At 39.7% G+C, this 27,750-nt stretch overlaps 1 protein-coding gene across 1 annotated transcript in view; it reads left to right on the forward strand.

The window, feature by feature from the left end:
- Ttc6 (tetratricopeptide repeat domain 6) overlaps positions 1 to 27,750 on the forward strand; it is a 224,040-nt gene that overhangs the window by 109,374 nt on the left and 86,916 nt on the right. The window contains exons 12-15 of the mRNA XM_060387540.1: positions 9,659 to 10,109; positions 10,413 to 10,542; positions 12,814 to 12,986; positions 18,940 to 19,076. Coding sequence (XP_060243523.1) covers positions 9,659 to 10,109; positions 10,413 to 10,542; positions 12,814 to 12,986; positions 18,940 to 19,076 — 891 coding nt within the window. The remainder of the gene's footprint in view (positions 1 to 9,658; positions 10,110 to 10,412; positions 10,543 to 12,813; positions 12,987 to 18,939; positions 19,077 to 27,750) is intronic.

A 27,750-nucleotide genomic window follows, 5' to 3' on the forward strand; every position in this document is an offset into this window, starting at 1 on the left:
TCATTCTTTTATAGAATGCTGGGTAGAGTCTTTCAGAGGCCCTCTGTGGTAGCTTCCTGTCCTGTTTCCTGTTTTCTCCTTCTTTCAATGTCTGTTCCATTTGCCTTTCTGAGTGAGGATTGATCATCCTACCCAGGGTCCTCCTTCTAGCTCACCTTCTTTAGGTGTACAGATTTTTGTAGGTTTATCCTATATTATATGTCTAGTATCCACTTATAAGTGAGTATATACCGTGTGTGTCTTTCTGTTTCTGAGATGCCTCACTTCGAAAAGCTTCTGTAAAGCAAAGGACACTGTTGTCAGAACAAAATGACAGTATACAGACTGGGAAAGGATCTTCAGCAACCCTATATCTGACAGAGGTCTAATAGCCAGAATACATAAAGAACCAAAGAAGTTAAAAAGCAACAAATCAAATAATCCAATTAAAAAATTGGGTACAGAGCTACACAGAGAATTCTCAATAGAGAAATATAGAATGGCAGAGAAACACTTAAAGAAATGGTCAAAGTCCTTAGTCATCAGGGAAATGCAAATCAAAACGACCCTGAGATTTCACCTTACACTCGTCAGAATGGCTAATATAAAAAACTCAAGTGACAACACATGCTGGAGAGGTTGTGGAGAAAGGAGAACCCTCCTCCATTGCTGGTGGGAATGTAAACTTGTACAACCACTTTGGAAATCAATCTGGTGCTTTCTCAGACAATTAGGAATAGTGCTATCTCAAGATCCAACTGTATCACTCTTAGGCATATATCCAAAAGATGCTCAAGTACACAACAAGGACATTTGTTCAACCATGTTCATAGCAGTGTTATTTGTAATAGCTAGAACCTGGAAACAACTCAGGTGTCCCTCAATGGAGAAATGAATACAGAAATTGTGGTACATTTATATAATGGAATACTACTCAGCAATTAAACACAAGGAAATCATGAAATTTGCAGGCAAATGTTGGAACTAGAATAATGTTCATTATCTGCATTCACTCTTTCCTCATTCCTTAATATTTAGCCTTTCTACGTGTTATATTTCTACAATGTACACTTTTAGTATATATATATGCATATACACACACATATGGAATACAATTGAAATTTGAAAAAATTACAAAATTTGCAGAAAAATGGGTGGATTAAAAATGTATATTAAATGCAGTCACACAATCTAAAAAGTAAACAAACATACTTGTTCTTCCTCCTATATGAAACCCAGCCAACTTTCACCACTTAAGGAAATGTTTTTGCCTCTTTTAATTTTTAAAGATTTGCACCGACGGTGAAACACTTGTGTACCGGGTGGTGCATCAGAATTTTCTATTCCCTTCGAAACCTTCAGCTAATTTATGTAGCAATGTAGAGAGGGGCTGATTGTTAGCTGACAGCAAGTCATGGAACATCTTGATGATGATTTTATTCTAGAAATACTTTCCTTACCATATTTCATGCAGCTTTACTGTTGTTGTGTGATAGCCATTCTGGCTGACTCTCTTAATGGTTCTTAGTGGCCCCATTTGCTTTCACGTATCAGGTCAATCTTGACTCCAGAAGGTTGTTCTGCTGAAGGTCATTTGGGCTAATTAAAGTCCCAGGCTCATGCATTTCCTTTCAATCTCCTTGAGACACGTTGCTGCTTGCTGTCACTTCCCTCCTCAGGTAGGTTATGACAGAGCACCCCACAACTGCAAAAACAGCACAACCTCATTGTTCCTTTAGATGCCTTCACCTCTGAGTCTTGCTCTGTGAGACCCACCAGTGAGGAACTGGAAGGAAACTTCAGTAGATATCTTTGCTGAGCTGGCATATTTCACCTTTTCCTTATTCTGTTTCTTTAAGAGCTGGAGGCAGTTCAGTTCCAGGAACAATGATGAGACACTATCTCTGTGTCTGTATTCTAACTGCCGTGCGCTAGGCCCTTGGTGACCAGGCCAAACCACTTTATTTCTTAGGCTGTTTCTTAGCTTATCTGGAAGATGAGCTTACCCATATGACTACTGAAGTCATTTCTAGCTCAAAAGTCTCTTAAGTCAGACAGTAAAATCAAAATTATCCTTCTACAAATGGAATATCTCGAGCAACACATTTAAGCTGTTTAAAACTTCCCTATTCCCTATGTCACATCTCATGTCGGGATAATTATGTGCACACATATTCCTCCTGGAGAGCCTGGCCTCCTGCCTGACAGATAAACCAGCAGGTTAATTTACCATGTTGTTTGTTCAAATGCGAAACCATGAAACATATGGCTGGCTTTGAAAATGTGGACTTTCTGATTTTTTTCTTCTTTTTTCTCTTTTAATTTGGGCTATTCAATTTCAATGAACCAAGACTATAGCTTTTCCTTGTAAACATTCATCCGTTACCTGTGTTTGCTTTTTACATTCTTCTAAAACTTGTCTAGCTGCTTCTAGTTCCTTGCTTCCATTAACATATTATAATTATTTTTATCAGCTAGTAAGATAACGCATCCTCATTGTAAAAACTTTAGAAAATATTACAGTCCTGTCATTAAGTCACCATTAACATAGTTTTGAATGTGTACATGGGAACACATTCAAACAAACCTATGGGAGTAGATTAACCTTCATGCATGTGCATGTATGTTAAATGTGTGCTTGCATATTATATAGAGAACATGGGACTACATCCACTAAGTTCTGTCACTGATTGTTTCTGAGGTATAGGTAGTAGGTGAGGTTGGGCTAGCAAGAGACTCCTCAGAAGTTTACTTTATACCTTCTATATGTTTGAATTTTTTTCTACTGGATGTATATTTATGGTTAAAAGTAACTTTTTTATTTTCTTTTGAAATAGTCTTTTGTGAAAAGCAGGGATTCTCAAAATATATTTCCATTCACTGTGAGTATCCTGCAAAGAAGACCAAGGGGCTCTGTGACTGAAAATGTAGCTGTGTGACTGAAAATGTAGCTGTGTTCATTCCCAGATTTACAGAGCCATAAATGAAATATACATGCATTTTAATTTCAAATATTTATTTCATAAGTGAATCTTAAAACTGAGAGTCACCTCTGCTTATGAACTCAGTGGCTGGCTCTCTGATCACCTTCCCCTGGTGGATACTGTCTTTCCAGACCACAGAGGAAGACATTGCAGCCAGTCCTGATGAGACCTGATAAGCTAGGGTCAGATGGAGGGGGAGAAGGACCTCACCTATCAATGGACTAAGGGAGTAGCATGGGAGGAGAAGAGAGAGGGAGGGTGGGATTGGGGAGAGACCAAGTATGGGACCACAACTGGGATACAAAGTGAATAAATTATTCATAGTTAATGGAATGGTTTGAAGAGTATTGGTGTTAGCTCTTCTTTGAAGGTCTGGTAGAATTCTGTGCTGAAACCATCTGGCCCTGAGCTTTTTTTTTTGGATAGGAGATTTTGATGACAGCTTCTATTTCCTTAGGGGATATAGGACTATTTAATTTATTTACCTGGTCTTAATTCAGCTTTGGTAAGTGGAATCGATCAAGAAAATTGTCCATTTCATTTAGATTTTCAAATTTTGTGGCATATAGGCTTTTGAAGTAAGACCCAATGATTGTTTGGATTGCCTCAGTGTCTGCTTTTATGTCCCCCTTTTCATTTCTGATTTTGTTGATTTGGATAGTGTCTCTCTGCCTTTTAGTTAACTTGGCTAAGGGTTTGTCGATCTTGTTGATTTTCTCAAAGTACCAGCTCTTGGTTTCATTGATTCTTTGAATTGTTTAATTTGTTTCTAATGTATTGATTTCAACCCTGAATTTGATTATTTCCAGACATCTGCTCCTCTTGGGTGTGTCTGCTTATTCCTCTTCCCCTGCCCCTAGGGCTTTCAGGTGGGCCTTTAAGTTGCTTGTATGAGATGTTTTGAATTTCTTTTTGAAGGCGCTTAGTGCTATGAACTTTCCTCTTAGCACTGCTTTCATTGTGTCCCATAAGTTTGGGTATGTTGTTTCTTCATTTTCATTGAATTCTAGGAAACCCAGAATAGCTAAAACAATCTGCTTCAATAAAAGATTTAAAGGTATCTACAACCCTGATCTCAAGCTGTACTATAGTGCAACAGTAATAAAAACTGCTTGGTACTGGCATAGAACCAGAATAGAGGATCAATGGACTTGAATAGAAGACCTAGAAATAAGCACACACACTTATGCACACCTGATTTTTGAAAAAGATGTCAAAACCACACAATGGAAAAAAGATAGCATCTTCAACAAATGGTGCTGGTCTAACTGGATATCCACATTTAGAAAAATGCATATAGATCCATACTTATCACTCTGCACAAAACTAAAGTCCAGGTGGATCAAATACCTCGACATAAAACCAGACACACTAAACCTGTTAGAAGAAAAAGTGAAGAAGAACCTTGAACTCATTGGCACAGGAGACAACTTCCTGAACAGAACACCAACAGTTCAGGCTCTAAAAGAAACAATCAATAAATGGGACCTCATGAAACTGAAATGTTTCTATAAAGCAAAAGACACTGTCATCAGAACAAAAGGACATCCTACAGACTGGTAAGGATCTTCAACAACCCTATATCTGACAGAGGTCTAATATCCAGAATATATAAAGAACTTAAGAAGTTAAACAGGAACAAACCAAGTAATCCAATTGAAAAATGGGGTACAGAGCTACAGAGATAATTCTCTGTAGAAGAATACAGAATCCCAGAGAAACACTTAAAGAAATGTTCAACATCCTTAGTCATCAGGGAAATGTAAATCAAAACAACCCTGAGATTTCACCTGACACCCATCAGAATGGCTAATATCAAAAACTCAAGTGACAACACATGCTGGAGAGATTGTGGAGAAAGGGGAACCCTCCTCCATTGCTGGTGGGAATGTAAACTTGTACAATCACTTTGGAAATCAATCTGGTGCTTTCTCAGACAATTAGGAATAGTGTTAACTCAAGATCCAGCCATACCACTCCTAGGCATATATCCAAAAGATGCTGAAGTACACAACAAGGACATTTGCTTAACCATCTTTGTAACAGCTTTATTCATAATAGCCAGAAGCTGGAAACAACCCAGATGTCCCTCAACTGAGGAATAGATACAAAAACTGCGGTATATTTACACAATGGAATACTACTCAGCAATTAAACACAAGGAAATCATGAAATTTGCAGGCAAACGGTGAGAAGTAGAAAAGATCATCCTGAGTGAGGTATCTCAGAAACTGAAAGACACACATGGTATATACTCACTCATAAGTATATATTAGATGTGTAATATAGGATAATCATAGTAAAATCTGTACACCTAAAGAAGGTAAGCAAGAAGGAGGACCCTGGGTAAGATGCTCAATCCTCATTCAGAAAAGCAAATGGGATAGACATCAGAAGAGGGAGAAAACAGGAAACAGGACAGGAGGCTACCACAGAGGACCTCTGAAAGACTCTACCCAGCAGGGTATTAAAGCAGATGCTGAGACTCATAGCCAAAATTTGAGCAGAGTACAGGGAATCTTATGAAAGAAGCAAGAGCTAGAAAGACCTGGAGGAAGTAGGAGCTCCACAAGGAGAGCAACAGAACCAAAAAGTCTGGGTCCAGGGGTCTTTTCTGAGACTGGTACTCCAAATCAAGGACCATGCATGGAGATAACCAGAACCCTACACAGATATAGGCAATGGCAGCTCAGCCTCCAAGTGGGTACCCTAGTAGGAGGAACAAGGGCTGCCTCTGACATGAACTCAGTGGATTTCTCTTTGATTACTTCCCCCTGAGGGGGGGAGCAGCCTTACCAGGCCACAGAGGACAACAATGCAGCCAATATTGATAGATCTGATAGGCTAGGGTAAGATGGAAGGGGAGGAGGACCTCTTCTATCAATGGACTGGAGGAGAGGCAAGGGAGAAGCGGGAGTGAGGTTGGGATTGGAAAGGGACGTGGGAGGGTGCTACAGCTGGGATACAAGGTGAATAAATTGTAATAAATTAAAAAATAAATAAAAAATGTAAAAGACCAAAGTGAATAAATTATAATAAATAGTACATAAAAAAATAAAAAATCTGGAAGTTACTGTAGATGACGTAAGAAGTGAGCAGATAGTGAAGAAAATTATTACTTTAACTCAGCTGTTTATTTCTTCAGAGTAAATTTATTGTGCACCTTCTATACAGCAGATACTAACCTGGATTTGAAGTTGCAAATGAGAACAGTGAAGAATAATAACCAATCCCCTGCCCTCTTATATTTTATATTCTAGAGGGAATGTGCTGGTGGAGAGACTAGCTAGGAGTATTATGAAGAGAATATGGCACGGTAGCAGGAGCTTATGTTTTAGGCAGAGAGCTCAGATGTGTCTGTGACTTGGTATGGAATGCTGTGGAGGAATTGCATGTTAACCACTGAAGAAGAGGGAAAAGAAAGTGCAAAATCCTTGACTTGGAGGATATGCATATTGTTTTTGGACAGCACATAGAACAGTTTCTGAAACACAAGAGACTGGTAAGGAAGTAAGGTCAAGGAAGTATTTGGGGATAATATCCAGTATTGCAGTATTGACCATAGTAAGTAATGAGTGTGAAATTACTCATAAGACTGCCCACAGGTTGAAACTCTGCAGATGTCTTGGGTGGGTAAGAATGCTTTTATAATCAAATTTCCAGCACCCACATGAAAATGCTGGGCATGGCTGCATGTGCCTGTAACCCCAGCATCAGGGGTAGAGAAAGGTAGAGACAGGTGGGTCTCAGCGTCCTACTAGCTAGCTCAAATGGAGCTTCAGGCTCACTGAGATACTGTGACTCAGGAGAGTGTTGAGCGATAGTGGGCGACACACAACATTCTCGTCTGGCACCTACACATGCATCTATGGCTACTCGCACCCGCACATAGTTGTGTGTATACATGCGTACACCATACACACAAATTGAAAAAGGAAAATGTATATTTGTGAGTCATTGTGAACTTGAGAAGGGGACAGAGACATTTGTAAGCTGTGATAAGTGTTTTGGGTCATTAAAAGGAGACCTCAAGAGTGAAGAGCAACCTCCCCACCCCCAAGGGAGGAGCAGTCCTGCTAGGCCACAGAGGAGGACTTTGCAGCCCGTCCTGAAGATACCTGATAAAACAGGATCAGATGAATGGGGAGGAGATCCTCCCCAATCAGTGGACTTGGAAAGGGGCGGGGAGGAAATGAGGGAGGAGGTGAGGGTGGGATTGGGAGGAAATGAGGGAGCAGGATACAGCTGGGATACAGAGTTAATAAAATGTAACTAATAATAAAAAAATAAAATTAAATGAAAAAAAAGAATGGAGAGCAGTATGTTGCAATGATCAAACATTTTCCAGCAAACTCACCATGGTAGTGGTATGAATTACAAAATCGTAGTGGAAGCACAAAGACCCATAAGAAAATTATTGGATGATCTATGAGAGAAATGGCTGCTTGGTCTAAAGTGATAGCAATCCAGACGATATAAAGTGGCCACTTTCTAGACAGATGTTGGGGGTACTGCCAACAGTATTTCCTCATAGACTACTTGTAAGATATGAGAAAGAAAGAGATTAAGGATACTCCCACAGAATTTTACTGGAGCAATTGAAAATATGCAGGTTGCCCAGGTGGTTAAGACTATGGAAGGGACAGGGCATGATGAGACTTGAACAAAGTGCCTATCAGTTTAACTTCAGATCACAGTGACATTGCAGGACAGGTGAGATGGTGATCAGGTCAGAAAAGGTAGATAACTACTGTAACGCAAGGTACTCAGTAACTGTAAGCCTTGATGCGTCAGATCACAGCCTTGGAGAAACAAAGCCAGATCAACAGCTGCAAATCAGATGCTGGAAGGGGTGCCCATTGCTTTACTACATCAGACCTAAGGTGGCCATCGCCATCAACCCCTGCTTAAATGACATTCACGATAACTTATAGTAACTGTCTACACTAAATTTTCTCTGAGTCACTCACTGTTCCAGGATTGGAAAGTGACTACAGGGCGGTCAGTTCCTTGCCTCCACAGGTGAACAGTTAGACAGTCTTAAAGTCCTGATCTTTTTTCAAGGGCTATATCCAGTTAGAAGCACCCTACCTCAAGGATCTTCGGGTATAGATATCTTGACTTTATTTTCCTATGTTCTTTTATTGAGGTTTCTGAGAGAAAACAGAGAACAAGGGGTCCTGTGGATGTAGTCTGCATAGATTCCCAGGCCAGAGACAAAGTCAGGAAGTAGAGAAACATGAAAGCACAAACAAAATAGCTGGCACAGAAATTAGAAATGTGAATAGAGGAGCCAGGTAGTGAGTGGTCTAAAAAGTGCACTGCCTTGGAGGCTTTCTCAGGGGATGTGGCTGGAGAATGGAGAGGGAGGAAGAGATAGGGGAATCTCAGTGGTCTGTGCTGACACTTCTGCTACATCTTGACGGCCTTGGTAAAACCTTATGTTCTTGACACTAGAGATCCTTTCAGAAGAGCGACATAATTTGACACACATTGGTGAAAATGTTACCCAGATGGCACATGGAAGATAGATTAAACAAAGGGCAAGAGTAGATGTGTAAAGTTAAGTTACTGTATGTCTGAGCTAGGGTTTTATTTGGGGGATAAACCACCAAGACTAAGAGCAAGTTGGGAAGAAAATTTGTTACTCTTCCACACTGTAGTCAATCACTGAAAGAAATCAGGACAGGAACTCAAACAAGCAGGAACCTGAAGGCAGCAGCTGATGCAGAGGCCATTCAGGGTGCTGCTCACTGGCTTGCTCCCCGTGGCTTCCTGCCTAACCTGCTTTCTTATAGAACCCAGGACCACCAGTCCAGGATGACATTCCCTGCAATAGACTGAGCCTTCCCACACCAATCAGTAATTAAGAAAGTGCCCTGCAGCCATGCCTCTAGCCAGCCCTATCTCTTGGAGGTGCTTTCTCAAGTGAGGTTTTCCTTACTCTAAGATGGCTTTAGCTCTTGTCAAATTGACGTAAAACTAGCCAGGATGCTGCATTCCAGGGAAAACAGATGAAAAAAGCTTATGCTAGAACATGGTGTGGACATTATAAGAAAGGAATAAAAGAATGGGAACCTTCTCCTACTTTAGCCCTTTCTTATAATATAAATCCAGTAAATAAAAGATGATAGAGCTAAAACTTCCTTTTCAAGCTTTCAGAAAGAGGTCCTTATCCTGTCTTCCATAGCTACTGCCATACAGATAGTAAATGCTACCAAATGAAAGCTGTATTGCCATTGAGAATTTGATGTGGAACCTATAGCTGCATCGTTTGCAAGCACCCGAATTATAAAGTGCCATAGTTTATGGAAAAACTAAACTTCAAGTTCTTACCCTTGGTAGCCTTTGAAAGAAGCGTTTCCTATATCTCTTCCTCCTTACCTCATAAATTCCACACTGCCATCATTCTGGTAGAGGGTGAGGTTGTGAATTAGATCAGAGAGGAGCACTGTAGTCATCATCACAGCACTTTAGAGAGGCTGTTGCATAAAAAATACATTTCCATTTAGTGTACAGAGATTCTTTAGAGTGTGGTACAATTTTAATGATTGAAAATGTGAACTTGGGTTGCATAAAATTAGCAAATTTTGTTAATAGAAAAATAGTAATTTTTGTGTATGGTTGGTTTTGAATTATTGATCAGAAATATAATTGTGCTTCTGTAATTAAAAAAATCATTCTTTTGAAACCAGATCAGCATCTCATGGAATACTTCCTGGACAGAAAAAACACTTCCTTAAAGTTCCACTATATGAACGTCAAATAAGGTGCCCCAGTGTACCCACGCAATTAAATTTTGATAAGTTTGTTCAAAGAAAAGGAGGAATACCAAAAAACACTAATCCTCTGGCATGGGTTATTGAGACATTTGCCAAAGACAAACCTCAGAAAGCACACGCGCCAGTTTTGCCTGTTCAAAAAGATGTTCCAGAAATAGTGACAGAGATCCCGAAGCTGGAATTAAGTGACAATATGAAGTGCAACCTTCCAGAAGATCTCATTGCGTATTACGAAGCCGAAGTGGAGAGGTTGACTCAAGAAATAAACAACGAGAAACAAACTCCTGTGTTTGCATACTGTAGGCGTGGAGCTATTTATCGAAAACTGGGAAAGCTGCAAAGTGCTATGAATGACCTACAGGAAGTAAGTTTTTAAAATAACAATAACGCAGGTCACTATTCACATTGCTTTTATTTATACAGTATTTTTTTGTTGTGATGTTGACTAGCAAATGATTGTAAAACAGTTTATGGGATTGTGGAATACAAATATTGACGTTGTCAATACTTGCTGGAAACAGTTGGCTTCTGTTGTTTGGATTGGGAGGTTTTATTTTATGTATGTGCACGTGAAGTCACTGGTATCGATGATGTTTGAGAAATTCATTTAATAGTGTTTCTTCTTTTTGGAAATGAACTCACCTGCCTTTATACATGTATTTTTCAGACCATATTTGTGGAGCCAATGTTTCTAAATGCTTATTGGCACAGACATTTCATTTATCTTTTCCAAGACAAATTTAATGATGCTTTGGATGACTTGAATTTTATACATAAATACAATAAAAACCATGCAGGTGGGTTGTGTCTGGAGATGGTTATATCACCTGTTTCTTTATCTCAGCTTTTGTCATTATAACAGATAAGACATATACTGATAAATAGATGTTAAAATGCAAAAATGATGTGAATGCCTTCAGCTTTCTTTTTTTTTTAACTTTTATTAATTACACTTTATTCACTTTGTATCCCCCTATAAACCCCTCCCTCATCCCCTCCTAATCCCGCCTTCCCTTCCCCTTCTTCACACATGCCCCTCCCCAAGTTCACTGATAGGGGAGGTCCTCCTCTCCTTCCTTCTGATCCTAGTCTATCAGATCTCATCAGGAGTGGCTGCATTGTCATCTTCTGTGGCCTGGTAAGGCTGCTCCCCACTCAGGGAGAGGATCAAAGAGCAGGCCAATCAGATTATGTCAGAGGCAAGTCCCTCTTCCCATTACTATGGATCCCAGTTGGACACTCAACTGCCATGGGCTACATCTGTGCAGGGGTTCTAGGTTATCTCCATGCATGGTACTTGGTTGGAGTATGAGTCTCTGGAAAGACCCCTGTGTTCAGATTTTCTGGTTCTGTTGCTCTCCTTGTGGAGCTTTCAGCTTTTAAAAAATAATTTTCTTAATGTTACAAATGCAGACTTCATGTAACCTGATATTGTTTTCAAATAACTCATTGTATTTGAATTTATGCTCTGGAGATCTTTTTCAGCACAATTTCTTTCACTTATCTCACAAGGAGAATATGAATTCAAAATTATAGATGGGAGGTGACTTGTAAGTCTTCTCTTGACCACAAATTTCAGAGTGAGAGTTATGGTACAGCGAAGGCCTCTTGGTGTATGAAATCTATACCTTTGCCGTATGTGTCATTTTCTAACTGCCAGAACTTCTAGACACAGAACTTTTTAGAAATGTGGAAGTGTCACCCTCATCTTGGAATCCCCAACACTCACAGATGGACACAACATAGCAGAAGATGGCTGAATGATTTCTGTTCTGTGTTGGTCTCTCTGTGCTAGAAGTCCACATACTTCTGTGTCATTCAAACTTAACTATTTTCTTCCATTTATTTATTTAATCACTTTACAGCCTGGATGCAGCCCCTTCCTGCCTCTCCTACCAGTCCCACTCTTAAGCCTCCCTCCCCCCCTTCTCCTCCCCTTCTTCTCAGGGAAGGGTCCAAACTCTCCCCGCCCCCATGGGTACCAACCCACCCTGGCACATCACAGCACAGCATGGCTAAGCTTACCCTCTCCCACTGAGGCCAGACAAGGCAGCCCAGCTAGGTAAAGGGGGTCCAAAGGCAGGCCACAGAGTCAGAAATACTGCCCTCCCACACCACCCACTCTCCAATTGTTAGGGGACTCACATGATAACCAAGCTGCACATTTGTTACATAAGTGTAGGGGGTCTAGGTCCAGCCCACACATGTTCTTTGGTTGGTGGTTCAGTCTCTGTGAGCCCCTATGGAACCAGGTTACTTTACTCTGTAGGTCTTCTGGTGGTGACCTTGACCCCTTTGGCTCCCTCAATCCTTCCTCCTGTTCTTCCACAAAACTCCCCGAGCTCTTCTTATTGTTTGGCTGTGGGTCTCTACATCTGTTTCCACCAGCTGCTGGACGAAGCCTCTCAGAAGACAGTTATGCTAGGTTCCTATCGGCAACCATAGCAGAGTATCTTTAATAGTGTTAGAGGTTGGCTTTCTCCTGTGGGGTGGGTCTCAAGTTGGGCTGGTCGTTGGTTTGTCATTCCCTCAACTTCTGTGCAATCTTTATCCTGCACTTCTTGCAGGTAAGAAGAATTTTGGGTTGAAGGTTTTGTGGGTGGGTTAGTGTCCCCCCTCCCTCCACTGGGAGTCCCCCTGCCTACAGAAATGTGGCTATTTCAGGTTCTGTATCCCCTGCTGTTAATTATTGATGCATATCTTTTGTATCCCATATCTCCCACTGCTAAGAGTCTCAGCTAGGGTCACCCTCCTAGAACCCTGGAGATGTCCCCCAACCGATTTCTGATCTTTCTCAACTTAACCTTATACTGCAGTTGTTAAGGCTGAAACATTTAAAACAGATTCAGAGATGAGTGGTAGTTTTGCCAGTTCAGAGTAGGACTACTTGAAATTGCAGATGCATATTCAGTCTTTGAGAAAAAATATGGTGTTGACCTTAAGAAAGACTAAACAAACTATACTAATGAAAATCATTCTAGGACTTCATTTTTAGGGAGGGATTACTGATTTAAAATTTCACAGTTAATGAATAGACTGTAAAGTGTAGTTTTATCTTTCCTCTTTAGAGGCATACTTGTCAAAGGCAGAGATTTTCAAAGAGAGGAAGGACTTTACGTTGGCAATTCTGAATTATAGCCAGGCCATTAAGTGCAGGCCCACAGACGCTGACCTCTATTTCAGGAGGGGAGAATTGTATGAGAAGACAAACAAAGTGCTGGCCATGGATGACTTCTCAAAAGTAAGCTTTCTGACACTCTCTTTACAGTACTCTCTTTACAGATTTTGTTTTGGAGACATTCTTTTTAGGTTTATTTGTTTATTTGAGGTTTGGCCTGCATGTAAGCATGACAACCATGTACATGTCTGGTACCTGCAGAGGTCAGATGACCATCCAGGTCCCTGGAACTGGAGTTACAGATGGTCATGAAACAGCACATGGGTCTCTGGGAAACAAATTCCAGATCTCCTACACGAGTAACAAACTGGCCAAAACCACTGAGCCATCTCTCCAGCTTCCTTGTAAAGTTTTTTAAAATTATTTTTTATTTTTAAATTAATTACAGTTTATTCACTTCATATCCCAGCTGTAGCCTCCTCCCTCATTCCCTGCCAATCACATGCTCCCACACTCATTTCCTCCCACACCCCTCCACTGAAACCAAGTCCACTGATATGTGAGGTCTTCCTCCCCTTCCATCTGACCCTAGCTTATCAGGTCTCATCAAGACTGGCTGCATTGTCCTCCTCTGTGTCCTGGTAAGGCTGCTCCCTCCTCAGGGGGAGGTGATCAAAGAGCCAGCCACTGAGTTCATGACAGACAGTCCCTGTTCCCATTACTAGGGTACCCACTTGGACACTGAGCTGCCATGGGCTATATCTGAGCAGGGGTTCTAGGTTATCTAGGTTAGAGTATCATTCTCAGAAAAGACCTAGAATTTTTGGTTTTGTTGCTCTCCTTGTGGAGCTCCTGTCCTCTCCAGGTCTTACTATCTCTCCCTTCTTTCATAAGATTGCCTGCACTCTGCCCAAAGTTTGGGTGTGAGTCTCAGAATCTGCTTTGATACCCTGCAGGGTAGAGTCTTTCAGAGGCCCTCTGTGGTAAGCTCCTGTCCTGTTTCCTCTTCTTCTTCTTCTTCTTCCAATGTCTATCCCATTTGTCTTTCTGAGTGAGGATTGATCATTTTACCCAGGGTCCTCCTCCTTGCTTAGCTTCTTTAGGTATTCAGATTTTAGTATGATTATCTATAAAAATGTGTAATATCCACTTATAAGTGAGTATATGCCATGTGTGTCTTTCTGCTTCTGGGATACCACACTCAGGATGATCTTTTCTAGATCCCACCATCTGCCTGTAAATTTCATGATTTCCTTGTTTTTAATTGCTGAGTGATATTCCATTGTGTAAATGCACCACAATTTCTGTATCCATTCGTCCACTGAGAGATATCTGGGTTGTTTTCCTGGTTCTAGCTATTACTAACAAAGCTGCTATGAACATGGTTGAAAAAATGTTCTTGTTGTGTACTTGAGCATCTTTTGGATATATGTCTAGGAGTGGTATAGCTGGATCTTGAGGAAGCACTATTCCTAATTGTCTGAGAAAGCATCATATTGATTTCCGAAGTGGTTGTACAAGTTTACATTCCCACCAGCAATGGAGGAGGGTTCCCCTTTCTCCACATCTTCTCTAGCATGTGTTGTCACTTGACTTTTTTTTTTTTTATCTTAGCTGTTCTGATGGGTGTAAGGTGAAATCTCAGGGTTGTTTTGATTTGAATTTTCCTGATGACTAAGGGTGTTGAACATTTTTTTAAGTGTTTCTTTGACATTCTGTATTTCTCTACAGAGAATTCTCTGTGTAGCTCTGTACTCCATTTTTTTAAAATTGGATTACTTGATTTTTTGCCTTTTAACTTCTTTAGTTCTTTATATATTCTGGATATTAGACTTCTGTTAGATATAGGGTTGCTGAAGATTCTTTCCCAGTCTGTAGGCTGTCATTTTGTTCTGATGACAGTGTCATTTGTTTACAGAGGAGTTTCCGTTTCATGAGGTCCCATTTATTGATTGTTTCTCTTAGAGCCTGAACTATTGGTGTTCTGTTCAGGAAGTTGTCTCCTGTGCCAATGAGTTCAAGGTTCTTCTTCACTTTTTATTCTAACTGATTCAGTGTGTCTGGTTTTATGTAGAGGTCTTTGGTCCACTTGGAATTTAGTTTTGTGAAGGGTGATAAATATGGACCTATTTGCATTTTCCTACATGTAGACATCCAGTTAGACAGCACCATTTGTTGAAGATGCGGTCTTTTTTCCATTGTATGGTTTTGGCATCTTTGTCAAAAATCAAGTATCTGTAGGTATGTGTGCTTATTTCTGGGTCTTCCATTCAATTCCATTGAGCCTACTCTTTTTCTTTGCCAGTACCATGCAGTTTTTATTACTGTTGTTCTGTAGCACAGCTTGAGATCAGGGATGGAGATACCTCCAGATGATCTGTTGTTGTACAGGATCGTTTTGGAGATTCTGGGTTTTTTGTTTTTACATATGGAGTTGATAATTTTCTTTCAAGTTCTGTAAAGAATTATTTTAGTATTTTGATGGGAATTGCATTGAATCTATAGATTGCTTTTGGCAGGATGGCCATTTTCACGATGTTAATCCTACCAATCCATGAGCACGGGAGATCTTTCCATCTTCTGATACATCTTCTTTTTTTTTTTTTTTTTGTTCATCAGTGACTTGAAGTTTTCTTTTTTCTTTTTTTTTTCGAACAGGTCTTTCACTTGCTTGGTTAGAGTCACACCAAGGTACTTTATGTTAGTGGCTATTGTGAAGTGTGTTGTTTCCCTAATTTCTTTCTTGGTCCTTTTGTTTATAGTATACAGGAGGGTTTCTGATTTTTATTTTTGAGTTTATTTTGTATTCAGCCACTTTGCTGAAGGTGTTTATCAGCTGAAGGAGTCTGTGGTTGAATTTTTGGGGTCACTCAATTGTACCATCTGCAAATAGTGTTACTTTGACTTCTTCCTTTCTATTTTGTAGCCCTTGATCTTCTTTACTTGTCTTATTGCTTTAGTTAGGATTTCAAGTACTATGTTGAAGAGAAATGGAGAGAGTGGGCAGCCTTGCCTTGTCCCTGATTTCAGTAGGATTGATTTAAGTTTCTTTATGTTTAGTTTGATATTGGCTATAGGTTTGTTTTATATTGTCTTTACTATGTTTAGGTATGTGCCTTGAACCCCTGATCTCTCCAAGACTTTAAACATGAATGGGTGTTGGATTTTGTCAAATGCTTTTTCACCATCTAAGGAGATGATCATGTGGTTTTTCTCCTTCAGTTTGTTTATATGGTGGATTACATTGATGGATTTTCTTATATTGAACTACCCTTGCATGCCTGGGATGAAGCCTACTTGTTCATGGCCTTGTAAAGTTTTTAAGAGTCATCACAGTTATATAATAAATTAATTATAAGTTAGGAACTAGAACTTCCATTTCTGGAATTCTGTTAACACCAGTTTCTTGACTGAGAGACATTATTGAGTGAATGGGAGACAAAGGCAGATGTGAAACATTGAGGCAACTGCAAAGGACTCACAACTTTTCTAGTTCTCTCTTTTTGGACTAAGAAATATGGTTTCAGAGGCCTTTGAGATTTGCTTGTTCTCTATGGCTAACAGAAGAACTTGCCTTTCCCCCTTTATTAAGCCTTTGAACAGCTGACACTCTCTTCAGGGAACCCTATGGCTCTTGAAGAAGCTGTGATGCCAGATTCATTTACTCATTCATTCATAAATATTTGTTGAGGGAGACACTGCATGCTTTAATAGATAAAGAGTGAATGGCATAGAAACGATTCTGGATTATGCATATCTCATAGAAAAGATATTTAAAGAAAATATAAACACACCCATGAGATATAAAATTATGATGGTGCCCTGAAGGAAGGAAGGTGAGAGGAGGCATCTGTATTTGTTTGTAGGTATCAGGATCCCCAAAAGGAAGTGAGGTTTTGACTGAACCACACTTTGAGGCTGCCACCAACGCAACACATTTCCCCTGGCTGCAGCAAAACATGCATTTCTGACTATTGACTTTTAAGTTTAAATCTTAGTTCCAAGTACATTGACAAATTAGAATAAATTACTTAAAATTTTCAATTTACACGTTCCCAACTGCCAAGTTTCCTTCATGGTTTAGTTTGATATTCTTCTGTGTAAGGAAAGTTTTATTGGTCTTGTAACTTATGACCTAGAAGTAAGCAAAAAGCTCTTTTGAATATGTTAGGAATACATACATATATACACATACATATGTACATGTAACAATTAATGAAAAAGGTCATTCATTTGAAAGACCAAAGAGTGGTATATGGGAGGGTTTGGAAAGAACATCAGTGAAGGGAGAAATGATGTGATTTTATTATAATCACAAAATTAAAGGAAAACATTTTAAAAAATAGTAATTATTTTTTAATTTATTATAATTTATTCACTTTGTATCCCAACTGTAGCCTCTTCCCACATCTCCTCAGCCCTCCCTCCCTCTTCTCCTCTCCTCCCCCTCCCCCAGTCTATTGAGAGGGGAGGTCCTCCATCTAACCCTAGCCTATCAGGTCTCATCAGGACTGGCTGCATTGTCTTCCTCTGTGACCTGGCAAGGATGCTTCCCACTCAGGGGGAGGTGATAAAGAGCCAGCCACTTAGTTCATGTCAGAGACAGCCCCTGTCCCCCTTACTAGGATGCCCACTTGAATACTGAACTGCCACGGGCTACATCTGTGCAGGGCTTCTAGGTTGTCTCCATAGTTATTTTTGACTCTTCTCACTTCCTGTGTCTGTCTACAGTAGTTTAAAAACAGATGAATATAGCATTTTGAAGTCAAGCAATTCTCAAGCGACTTAGCTCATTTCTTTCTTCTTTAAACATCCTTAGGGACCTGCTCTGTGCTGCAGTTTTTCCTAGTATCAACCAGCAAGCAACTTCCCAGCTGAACACTTGCATGACCCTGCCCTCTGCTGCTCTGTATGTCAGTGTGTAAGGACGAGGGACATCACCACAAATTAATTTCTTCTTCCTTGTGTTAGGGGCTGGATTAAGCGGTAACCTATGCTACTGATCAGCTCAGTTCTTTCAGCCGCTGTTAGGACTGAATGATGTGAGACACTGCAGCCCTTCCCTACAGTTCTTTTATTTTTGAAATTATAATATAATTACATCATTTCCCCCTTTCATTTCTTTCTTCTCAACCCTCCCAAATATACCTACTAGCTTTTTTTAAAATTTCTTTTTTCATCGATTGTTATATGCACACACTCATATATGAATATATATATATACATGTATGTATATACAAAATTCTAGCTTGTTTATCCTGTGTAATGTTATTCATATATATGTTTTCAGGGGTGACCATCTGATATTGGATGACCAACTAGTGTGCTCTTCCCTGGGGAAGACTGTTTTTTTACCCAATCTCAGAATTTTTCAATTGCCTGTAGTTCCTTGTGTAGTGATGAGGGCTCATGGTCTTTTCCTTACCCAGTTTGTCATGTCTGTTATTGTCCTTGTTTAGCTCATGTTTAGGCAGTCATGTTGGTGAGACTTAATGAGGCTACTTTCTGACATTATAAGGAGACACAGGATTTTTTTTTTTTTTAATCAGTGAAAGTTTCAGTGGCCAAAAGCTTTGGCTGTTTGTATTTACTGTTTGCTTCTCCTCTGGATAATAATCTCCCTCAATGTGGATGGCTGAGTGAGAGGATCAGGGGCTGCCTCTATCATGAGCTCAGCTGACTGCTCTCTGATCACTCACCCCTGATGATGCAGCCTTGCCAGGCCACAGAGGAAGAGGATCCAGGCATTCCTGATGAGACTTAACAAGCTAAGGCAAATGGCAATAATGGAGAACTCCCCTTTTCAGTGGACTAGGGGAAGCAGATGAGGGGAAGACGGAGGGAGGGTGGAAATAAGTGAGTTGAAGGAGGGGACTTCAATCGGGAAATACAATGAATTAATTGTGAAGAAAAAAATAAAAGTTAAAAAAAGAATTTGATGATGGGTAAATTTCCTAATATCTTTAAACACAAACCTGAAAATTTGAGCATGAAAGTGGATTTCTCTTATGCAATTTGAATTTGTCTTCAATTTTCTCTCACTGTATGATATGTTTCCATCCTTACACCCTTCCAGTGTATTCATCATGATCCCCAAAGAGCAGATGCATTAATGAAACGTGCAATGTTCTACTTTGAAAATGAAAACTGGTCTGGAGCCACAAGTGATTTTACATCTCTGATAAAACTTGAGCCCCAAAATTCTCAAGCAAGGTAAGAATTATTTTAGACGTGAATTTTGAAATAGCTTATTTAAATGTGTCTTCAGGAAAAATTGCTTGATATCATCTGACAGCCCTTTTAAACTAGTGAGCTAATTTTCAGGGTCAAGTTATTTCCTTGCATTTCGAAGTGCACACACTTTGTAACTATGTAAATTCTCACTTGTCATCCATAATTTCCTTCTTTACATTTCCTTTTTTCATTCATAGCCTTTGTACCCACAAGGAAGAGATATGCTCAAATATTTTTCTAAATATTTTATTGTAACTTGTATGGTAAACTTCACTATTTTTTATTATTTATTATTTTATTTTATTATTTTTTACTTTTAATAAAAATAGATTTTTTATTTTTAATTTTTTATATTAATTACACTTTATTTATTTTGCATCCCAGATGTAGCCCCCTCCATCATCTCCTCCTTATCCTACCCTTGATCCCTCATCTCCTCCCATGCCCCTCCCCCAGTCTGATAGGGGAGGTCCTCCTCCCTTTTCCTCTGACCCTAGCCTATCAGGTTTCATCAGGACTGGCTGTATTGTCTTCCTCTGTGGCCTGGTAAGGCTGTTCCCCCCTCAGGGAATGGTGATCAAAGAGCAGGCCACCAAGTTCATGTCAGAGACAATCCCTTTTCCCCTTACTAGGGTACCCATTTGGAGACTGAGCTGCCATGGGCTACATCTGTGCAGGGGTTCTAGGTTATCTCCATGCATGGTCCTTGGTTTGGGGTATCATTTTCAGAAAAGAGCCCTGGGACCAGATGTTTTGTTTTTGTTGTTCTCCTTGTGGAGCTCCTGTCCTCTCCAGGTCTTACTATCTCTCCCTTCTTTCATAAGATTCTCTGCACTCTGCCCAAAGTTTGGGTATGAGTCTCAGCATCTGCTTTGATACACTGCTGCGTGGAGTCTTTCAGAGGCCCTCTGTATTAAGCTCCGTCCTGTTTCCTGGTTTTTTTTTTTTTTTTTTTTTTCCCTTTTCTGATATCCATCCCCTTTGTCTTTCTGAATGCGGATTGAGCATCTTACCCAGGGTCCTCCTTCTTGCTTAGCTTCTTCAGGTGTAAAGATTTTAGTATGTTTATCCTATATTAAATGATTATATTATATGATTATATGATTATTCTATATTATATGTTCACTTATAATTGAGTATATACCATGTGTGTCTTTTTGCTTCTGGGATACCTCCCTCAGGATGATCTTTTCTAGTTCCCACAATCTGCCTGCAAATTTCATGATTTCCTTGTTTTTAATTGCTGAGTAGTAAAATAGATTCCCCCCAGCACAATATTTTCTGATTACAATTTCCCTTCCCTCTACTCCCACTACCTCTCATCTTTCCTCCTGATCTACCCTCTCCCTGTCTCTTATTACAAAGAAACAGGCTTCTAAGGAATAATAATAAAATAAAATGAAACTAAAACACGGGAAAAGGCAAAACAAACAAACAGAAATAAAAGATACCTAGAAAAGACACAAGAAACAGACAGTTGGAAAGCCCAACTTTTTTGTAGACTCAGGAATACCATAAAAACACTTAACTAGAACTCACATGTGCAAAGGACATGCAGGGGGGAAAAAGAGAAGAAAATGAAAATAAAACAAAATATGATTAAAAGAAAGTGTTGGGTGTTAGTCTGGTGCTATCTATTCTATGTTAATTGCTTCCCCCCTGAAACCTGCTTGCTACAAGCAGAAACTCACCTACTCCAAATGACACTTTAAATTTGCCTCTCTGTTTAACCAATAAAATGCCTATATACTTGGGCAAGGTTGATAGGGAGGTGTGGCCAAGGTTCGTGGGCTTTTGGGGATAGAGAGAATATTGGGAAAGGGAGAACAGAAATAAAGAAGACAGGAGGAAGCCACAGTGAGTTACCGTGGAAAAGGTGCCACGTGGGTCGGGAGGAAGGATTCCAAGAATGACCTGGAAATGATTGATCCAGATGAAGGATAAGCCAGTATTTATGGAATTATGGATGGAGGACTGCCCAATTAGGAGTGATTAAAGCAGACAGAATGGGATGTGGGCTGAGAGATATGGAATTATCTGTTCAGACCAAGGTGAAACAAGGCATGTGTTAGATTATAAAATCTAACAGGTGTCTTATTGATTGTGATAGTGGTTTAAATAATACCACCATAATAATTATAAGGCTAATAAACAGTACGATCCTGATACCATAAATTTGGCACAAGAAAGGAAGAGTCTTAACCTGGCAAGGCATCATGAGACAAGGACCTTCCAAAGATGCTGTTGATTTCACTTTCTTTTGGTTATCTACTGCTGCACATGCAGCTTACCTTGAAGAGTCGCTTGCTTCTCCAGGGAGACCCCCAAACTAAATTTCATGTGCAAGTTGTTAGCAACTAGAGAAAGCTTCTAGTTTAAGGATGGGAGTGTGTGTCCTTTTCTCCTTTTAGCTGTAGCACCCCATCTGTTACCTGCATAGACCCTCTGCATGCTGCCTCAGTTTCTGTAAGTTCATATGTGCATCAATTCTGTTTATTCAGAGGGCCTTCCTTCCTTGACATCTTTCATTTCCTCTGGCTCTTACACTCTTTATACCTCTTCTTTCACTGATGCCTGAGCTCTTGTGTTTTAAGGGAGATTTTCTGGAGACATCTCTTTTAGGACTGAGTGTATCAAAGTCTCTCACTCTGCATATTGTCTGGGTGTGGGTCTGTGTATTTGAACCCATCTGTTACGGGAGGAAGCTTCTCTGGTGATGGCTGAGCAAGGCACTGACCTACAAGTATAGCAGAATGTCATTAGGATTAAAAAACAATAGTATTCAGTCTTATCCTCAGTTCCTGGCCTATCTGGTCTGAGGTTACTGGTCTCCCATGAAGTGTCATGTATGGATTCTATTTTGTAGAATGAGCCTTGAGTTAAATCAGCTACCAGTTGGTTACTCCCATAAGCTCTGTTTCACCATTGCACTAGCATATCTTGCAAGGAGGATGCCATTGTCTATCCAAGGGTTTGTGGCTGCTTTGATGTTTGTGTTCCTCCTTTGGTAGCATGCAGAATGCCTTCTTGTAACAGAGGAGCTAGAGCATAGGGGTGAAGGCTTTAGGTAGACACCAGATCAACTTCTCTGTGTTCAATCAGTTGTATAGTTGTTGTCTTCAGCAATGGGGCCTTGCAGTCAATTTGTAGAGAACACTCTATAGCCTTGGTAATATACTGGGTCATCTGGGAGTTTCCCATGGGCCAACAATTCAATTAGATGTAACCCATTTTTGGTATTAGGGCTCTGTCTTCCTCATTATTTAGCTTAACTTCATATTCATATATATATATAAATGTATATTTATATAAATATATATACATATACCCATACACATATAGTTTTACTGTATTAGGTTTACATACTAACTCTCAAGCAGTTCTTAATTTTAGCTCTTTCCCCATATGCCTTCCCTTATGCTCCTCTTCTCTTCCCTTCCCCACTTGATCCTCCCATTCCAGCCTATACCCTAACTCTGAATCATTCATAATTATGTATTCTATGTCCCTTTCCTAGGGAGATCTATCTGTCCCTTCCCAGTCCCTTATTCTATACCTAACCTATGTGGTTTTACAAATTGTAGTTTGGTGATAATTGAATTAACATTTAATGTCCACATAAAAGTGAACACATACCGTATTTGTTATAATTGTCTTTCTGGGCTTGAGTGACCCAAATGAGGATGATTTTTTTTTCTAGTTCTATCCATTCATCTGCAAATTTCACTTGTTTAACATTTGAGGAATATTTAGTTGTGTAGATGCACCATATTTTTTTTTTATATTTATTGGCTGAGAGACATCTAGGTTGGTTCCAATTCTGGATATTATGGATAGAACAGCAATGGTTAAGGAAGTGCCTCTGTGGCAGCATGAAGCTGTTTTTTTTTGGGGGGGGTATAGCTAGATTTTGAAGTAGGTTTCCAGCTTGCTGAGGAATTGCCACATTGATTGTCATGGTGACTGCACAAGTTTGCACTCCCACCAGCAATAGAGGAGTGTTTCCTTCACTCTACATCCTTGCCTGGATGAGCTTTTCCCTGCTTTATTGATCTCATCCATTTTGATCAGTAGAAGATGAAATATCAAAGTAGTTTTGATTTGCATTTCCCTGATTGTTAAGGATGTTGAACTTTAAGTGTTTTGGGGCTTTCTCTTTTGAGAATTCCCTATTTTGGTCTGTACCCTATTCCAAAACAACAACCACAACAACAACAACAAAAAACAAAAACAAAAAAAAACCAAAAACCTCTTTTTATTATCATTTATTACAATTTATTCAATTTGTATCCCAGTTGTGGCCCCCTCCCTCATCTCCTCCCAATCCCACCCTCACTCCCTCCCTCTTCTCCCCCTATGTCCCTCCCCTAGTCCACTGATAGGGGAGGTCTTCCTCCCCTTCCATCTGATCCTATCATATAAAGTCTTATCAGAACTAGTTGCATTGTCTTCCTCTGTGGACTGGCAAGGCTGAACCCCCAGGGGGAGGTGATCAGAGAGCCTACCATTAAGTTCATGCCACAGAAAACCCCTGCTCCCCTCACTAGGGACCCCACTCGGAGACTGTGTCTATGGGCTACATCTGAACCAGGGTTTTAGGTCCTCTCTATTCTTTGAGTTACTTGCCATTTTGATATCTAGTTTCTTGAGTTCTGTATAAATTTTGCATAGTAACCTCTATTGTATGCATATTTGGTAAGAATCTTTTCCTACTGTAGGCTGCCACTTTGTCCAAATGATGTTCATAACGCTTGCCATATGTAATGCTTCATTCTTTAAACATTACTGTGGCTTGAAATGTGTTTATAGCAATACCTATTCATCTCTTTATTTGCAATTTTATTCTTGTTTTTTTTTTTAACAAGAAATTTCTTTGTAGCCTAGGCTGCTCTTGAACTAATGATCCTCCTGCTTCAATCTCTTGAATGACGACATTACTAAAATGGAGCCACCATGTCTGCCTTCACTTGGCAATTTTCAGTCATAAGCCTCATTAATGTTAAAGTATACATTCTTAAAAGCACCACACAGAGAAGTGCATAGCTTAATGACATTACCCTGTGTATATCTTGTAACCAAAACAGGCAAAGAAACATTTGTAGTACTGTGGAAACACCCTTTGGCTCTGCCTCCTCCAGAAGGTAAACATTGCCCTGGGGCTTATTTTAGTCACTTTCTTGTAGGTTTTTAAGAGTTCCAGTATGCAAATATATGTCTAAATATTCTTAGTTTTGATTTTTCTGTTTGCAGATTTTATATCAATGTAATAGTGTTGCTTCATGTTTCATATCTTTCACTGCAAATTAGTTGTTGTCATTGAAGGTGGTTCTACTAATAGTTTTTCTTTCTTTTTAAAATTAATTAATTAATTAATTTTAGAACCCGATTTTATCACCTTTCCTCCTCTCCTCCCATTGCTCCTCTCCACCCCCCCCTGCTTTCCCTTACAACCTCTACCCCTCCCCTACTACTCAGATAAGGGAACCTTCCTCCTACCCACCCTTCCTTCCTACAGCACAGGAAGTCGAATCAGAACTGACCAAATCGTCTCCTGTGGCCTGGTGAGGCAGCTCCACCACGAGGACGTGATTGAAAAGCAGGCAATAGAGACTATGTCAGAGACAGCCCCCCCTTCCCTTTCTAGGGAAGCCACATGTTGGCCAAGCTACCCAGGGTTAATGTATGAGTAAGGGGCCCAGGTCGAGTTCATGCATGGTCCTTGGTTGGTGCTCCGTAACCCCCATGGGTCCAGGTTAGTTGGCTCTTTTGGTCTTCATGTGGAGCTCCTGTCCTTTGTGAGTCCCTCTATTCTTTCCCCGTTCTTCCACAAGGCTCCCTGTGCTCCACCCAATGTTTTGTTGTGAGTCTTAACATCAGTTTCCATCTACTGCTGGGTGGAGCCTCCCAGGGAAGGCTATCCTAGTCTCCTATCTGCAAGTATAGCAGGATATCATTAACAGTGTCAGGGGTTGGCTCTCTCCAATGGGGTGGGTCTCAGGTAGGGCCAGGAATTGGCCCTCAAGCTCTGATCTAGCTTTATCCCTGCACATCTTGTAGGCAGGGCAAATTTTGGGTTGAAGTTTTTGTGGGTGGGTTGGTGTGTTCCACTCCCTACACTAAGAGTCCAGTCTGGTTAGAGAACCACGTCTTCAGTTTCTAAGTCCCCTACTCCTAACCATCTCAGAGAGAGCCACTCCCACATTGTCTCAGAAGCCTACCGTGTCTTAGGTCTCCAGCGTGTCTCAGAGATGCCCCCGCCCACGATTTATTTTCTCTTTGCAAGCCCTCCTGCTCCATCTGCCCAGTCTGATCTACACCCTCATTTCTCTCCACATTCATTCTTCAACCCTGTTCCCTCTCTTCAACCACTTCTGCTATCTATTCTGTTTCCACTTCTGAGTGATATTTAAGTATGCTCCCTTGGGTCCTCCTTGTTACTTGTTTTCTTTGGATGTATGAATTGTGGTATGGTTATCCTGTACTATATGGCTAAAACCCACTTATAAATGAGTACATTCCATGTATGTCTTTCCAGGTCTGGGCTACCTCACCCAGAATTGTTATTTTTTAGTTCCATCCACTTGCTTGCAAATTTCATGATTTTTTTTTAATAGCCTCATAGTATTCCATTGTGTAAAGGTACCACAATTTCTTTATCCATCCTTCAGTTGCGAGACATTTAGGTAGTTTCCAGTTTCTGGTTATTATAAATAAAGCTGCCATGAACATAGTTGACCAAATGTCCTTGTTGTATGGTGCAGCATGTTTTGGGTATATGCCCAAGAATGGTATAGCTGTGTCTTGAGGTATAACTATTCCCAATTTTCTGAGAAACCTCCATATTTATTTCCACAGTGATTGTACTAGTTTGCACTTCCACCACATCTTCCCTTCCTCCATATCTTTGTCATCATGTACTGTCACTTTAGTTTTTGATCCTGGCCAATCTGACAGGTGTAAGACAGAATCTCAGAGTCATTTTGATTTCCATGTCCCTGATTACTAAGGACATTGAGCATTTCTTGAAGTACTAATTGTAGAATAATCTGTTTAGCTCTGTACCTCATTAAAAAATAGATAATTTAGTTTTTTGGTGTTTGATTTCTTGGGTTCTTTCTATATTTTGGATATTAACCCTTTTAGATATAAGGTTGGTGAAAATTTTTTCCCCCAATCTGTAGGCTGCTATTGTGTTCTGTTGACAGTGTCCTTTGCCCTACAGAAGTTTCAGTTTCCTGAGGTCCCATTTATTAATCATTGACCTTAATGCCTGAGCTGTTGTTATTCTATACAGGGAGGTGTCTCCTATACCGACGAGTTCCAGGTTCTTCCCACTTTCTCTTCTATTAGATTTAGTGTATCTGGTTTTATGTTGAGATCTTTGATCCACTTGGATTTATGTTTTGCAAAGGGTGATAAAAATGGGTCTATTTGCATTCTTCTACATGTAGACATCCAATTAGACCAGCACCATTTGTTGAAAATGCTTTCTTTCTTTCTTTCTTTCTTTCTTTCTTTCTTTCTTTCTTTCTTTCTTTCTTCTTTTTTCATTGTATGGTTTTGGCTTCTTTATCAAAATCAAGTGTCCATAGGTGTGTGGGTTTGTTTGGGTCTTCGATTCAATTCCATTGATCAACCTATATGTTTTTATGCCAATACCATGCAGTTTTAATTACTATTGCTCTGTAGTACAGTTGAAATCAGGGATGGTGATATTTCCAGAAATTCTTTATTGTACAGGATTTTATTCACTATTCTGGATTTTTAAACTAATTTTTAAACTTCTATATGAAGTTGAGAATTGCTCTTTCAAGGTGTAAAGAAATGTGTTGGAACTTTGATGGTAATTGCCTTGAATCTTTAGATTGCTTTTGATAAGATGTCCACTTTTACTATGTTAATTCTAACAATCCATGAGCATGGGCAGGGGGTGTCTTTCCATCTTCTGATATCTTCTTCAGTTTCTTTCTTCAGAGACTTGACATTCTTGTCATATGGATATTTCAATGGCTTGGTTAGAGTTACACCAAAATAGTTTATATTATTTGTGGCTATTGTGAAGGGTATTGTTTCCATAATTTCTTTTTCAGCCCATTTATCATTGTATACAGGAGGACTACTGATTTTTTTGAGTTAATTTTGTATCCAGCCACTTTGCTGAAGGTGTTTATTAGCTGTAGGATTTCTCTGGTAGAATTTTTGGGATCACTTAGCTATACTATCATATCATCATCTACAAATAGCAATATTTTAACTTCTTCCTTTCTGATTTGTATCCCCTTGATCTCCTTTAGTTGTCTTACTGCTCTGATTAGGACTTCAAGTACTATGTTGAAGAGATAAAAAGAGGGTGGACATTCTTGTCTTGTCCTTGATTTTAGTGAGATTTTCTTGTGTTGCCTTCCATTTAGTTTGATGTTGGCTTTCAGCTTGCTCTATATTGCTTTTATTATGTTTAGGTATAGGCCTCTTTTTATATGATGGATTATTTTGATGGATTTTCACATGTTGAAACATCTCTGCATCCCTTCAATGAAGCTGACTTGATCATAGTGGATGATGTATTTAATGTGATTTTGGTCTCAGCTTGTGAGTATTTTTGCATCAATGTTCATGAGGGAGATTGGTCTGAAAATTTCTTTCTTGGTTGAAT

The sequence above is a fragment of the Meriones unguiculatus genome, chromosome 7, assembly GCF_030254825.1.
Source record: "Meriones unguiculatus strain TT.TT164.6M chromosome 7, Bangor_MerUng_6.1, whole genome shotgun sequence".
Taxonomy (NCBI): Eukaryota; Metazoa; Chordata; class Mammalia; order Rodentia; family Muridae; genus Meriones; species Meriones unguiculatus.